Source organism: Magnolia sinica, chromosome 7 (assembly GCF_029962835.1).
Source record: "Magnolia sinica isolate HGM2019 chromosome 7, MsV1, whole genome shotgun sequence".
Taxonomy (NCBI): Eukaryota; Viridiplantae; Streptophyta; class Magnoliopsida; order Magnoliales; family Magnoliaceae; genus Magnolia; species Magnolia sinica.
This window is the reverse complement of record NC_080579.1, coordinates 14,213,351-14,216,191: the sequence shown is the minus strand read 5'-3', so window position 1 is coordinate 14,216,191 and position 2,841 is coordinate 14,213,351. Positions and strand designations below refer to the sequence as shown.

The window sequence follows — 2,841 nt, the reverse complement described above, 5'->3', positions numbered from 1 at the left end:
TGCCAAGCTGATCAACCTGATTTTGGAGAGGCCATCTACATGGTGGGACCTACCATAACCATCCATCAAATCCATCAGTACAAAAGAGTGACGTGTATTGTTAAAATCATAACGTGACACGTGGCTTGACGTACTTATCATGCACCCCACATGACTAAATCATGCACACGTGTAACAAGTTTCTAGTTATTTGGGCGCATGATAACACTCATGCGCACTCAAGCCTATGTTAGAACATTTCCATGGACCATCGACATGCATACATCATCACGTGAAAGTAACTAACGCCCATACTTCATAAAATCATAACAGCAACGTTGTCATGCATTTAAAAACAACACACCTCCATACGTTCATGTCAATGGCATACTTTAGTAATTAAAGGGTCATGATCCACACCGTCCGTACAACTGGGGGTTGAAATTATCTGATGGGCCCCACCTTCCATTGGATAAATCCTGGCCATCTAATTTACAAGCATGTAAAAGTAAAAAAACAAAAAAAAGAAAGAAATTGAATGGAATTACACGAATTGAATGGAAACAATCACTTGCATACACCAAAGCAAACATGAAAAAAAATAAAATAAAATACATCACTCATGTGATTTCCCTAACTCATACAAACACATAAAGGAAACATATCCACACAGGTGCCAATAACATGCATGCATGTAGCACGCACTTGCGGTCACATTTGCACCCGAAACACATGTGCGGCCCGATTACCTTGTCACGATCGTACGTGCGATACGGGCCGAATGTGAGCGTGCGAGGGGTGGCTTATCGGAGGCAGCCACAGCCCGCGCCGCGTGCACCGAGCTAACGGTGGCCAATCTCGACATGGCTGAAATCCGCGCTGATTCGATAGGGAAAGATGGTGGGCTCATCCTTTGGTGATCAGGCCCACATTTCACCGGCTGGGGCCCGACGCTAACCGCTTTCTCACACCGGCAGCTCAATAGACCATTACTCTTCCGCTTAGCCACCCCACCGCCTAGGGCGGAGGTGGTCTTCTCAGACTCCAATTGTGTGAACCTGATTTCCTCGTATTCTGACACGGTGGAGAAATTCGCCGCACTACTGCGGTCGAACCCCTCCGCCGTGGTCACACTCCAATCAACGCTCACTTCACTGGGCTCGTAACATTCCGTCGGAGCCATCGATGCAGTTGTCTCATCGAGGCTCTGGCGGAATTGTGACACCCCCAGCGAAGGGGCGCCGACCCGCCGCCCCTCATAGCTCGTCACCTCATCGAGCGAGTCTCGGCGGCGGTACATTGGATATGACGTTGCCTGTGTCGAGAAGCTCTCGATCTCGAAGAGGTCTGAGCTTGAATCGCTGGCGACGTCGTCGTCCGTTACCACCGCCCGGCCCTTCGGGCTTGTGGGAAACGTGAAGCTCCGGCGGCCGTTATCTCCTGGGAATGGCACTGTCACCCGATGCTGGAACTCCGTTGATTTCCGAACGGTGCCGGCATCCCCTGCCGGTCGGAATACCTCCAGCGACTCCCGTGGCAGGTCCTCCAAGTGGTTCGCCGGACTCGCCCCAAGCAGTTTTCCGGCCGCCGGTGGATTCAATATGGGAAAAGTAAAACCACCCATATCGCCAAAAGACCTCCCGGAGGGGACAATCCGGTGACCAATCTCTGCTGCAATACCATTTTCCGATGAAAAACTGCATGTATCCGGTGTAAAACTGCCTAAATCCGGTGTAAACTCCTGATCTTTTGCCCAACTTCCAGCCACTAATTTCAAATTTGCCATCTCCTCAATTCCAATTCCTTTCTCGCTCTCTTTACCTCCTTTCTCCATGGAAACAGATTCCCCTGCTTTGAAACTCTGTTTCTTAAGATTTACAGAGCCGTTGGGATTTGAATTCAAATGAATTGGGTGTTTGGGTTCTGGGAATTTCTCTTCGACATCGACAGATTTCTTCCCAGAACAGGGGCATTTTCTTCCAAAGAGCCATTTTCTGGAAGAAGATGACCCTCTTCTATGCCCATTCAAAGGGAGATTTTTCATGGAGATTGAAATCGAACCCGGCGGATTTGAAAGAAGCCCTGACTGACTATTCCAACTAGCTTCTGAAGAAGCTGTTGGGGTTGCATGGAAAGATCCACTTCTGCAATTTCTCCCAAACCCATCTACAGAAGAAACAGAGGAGAGGCGTGGAGCGGTAGAAAGATCGCATCTTTCCGCAATTCGATCGAGTGGCTGAGATGTCTTGATCTGTTTCTGATCTGGGTTTTCATCGAAATACTGCTTCGCGTCGAATATGCTGATTTCAGTGTCGTCAGTTCGATTTCCAACGGCAGGTTTGAGGGATGGTTTTGCGACGGTTGTAGCAGTATCAGGACGGATATATGAAGAGAAGGAACCGTCTCTGAAATTGGGTTTGGATTGGAATCTGGTGTAAGGAGGAGATATATCTGTAGTTTGGAAGGTGGACCTTTGGCCGAGGCTGCCATTAAAGGAGGTTGTTGCTGTTAATGTGCATCTTTCCATCTCTCTCTCTCTCTCTCTCTCTCTCTCTCTCTAAATTTCGAAGTAGGAAGAGTTCAGTTGCTACCTGAAATTCCTTCTTGGTATATGTAGAGTCAGATACAACAGTCCCACCGTACAGTATCTTCTTATTCTAGAACTAGTGGCCCACTTGGATCCGTCGCCCTTGATCAGCAACTGATGATCATCATCGTCCAATACTTTGAAGGCAAAGAGATAGATCTGAACCATCCATCTTGGTTGAAAATTCAGTCCTTACCAATGATAGTAGGTTTCATGTTCTCTTCTTGAATTTATTATTATATTAACCGTTTGTTTGAAGGAGACCATCCGTATTG

General features: G+C 47.7%; 1 protein-coding gene across 1 annotated transcript; it reads right to left on the bottom strand.

Annotated features, from left to right (window-relative positions):
* Positions 1 to 497: 497 nt before the first annotated feature.
* LOC131251107 (uncharacterized) lies at positions 498 to 2,563 on the bottom strand. The gene has a single exon (XM_058251619.1). The coding sequence runs from the start codon at positions 2,504 to 2,506 to the stop codon at positions 725 to 727; it is 1,782 nt and encodes a 593-aa protein (XP_058107602.1). The 5' UTR covers positions 2,507 to 2,563; the 3' UTR covers positions 498 to 724.
* Positions 2,564 to 2,841: the final 278 nt, after the last annotated feature.

Excerpts from the sequence above, each read along its gene's own strand:
- LOC131251107 (XM_058251619.1), bottom strand. The coding sequence starts at position 2,506 with ATGGAAAGATGCACATTAACAGCAACAACCTCCTTTAATGGCAGCCTC.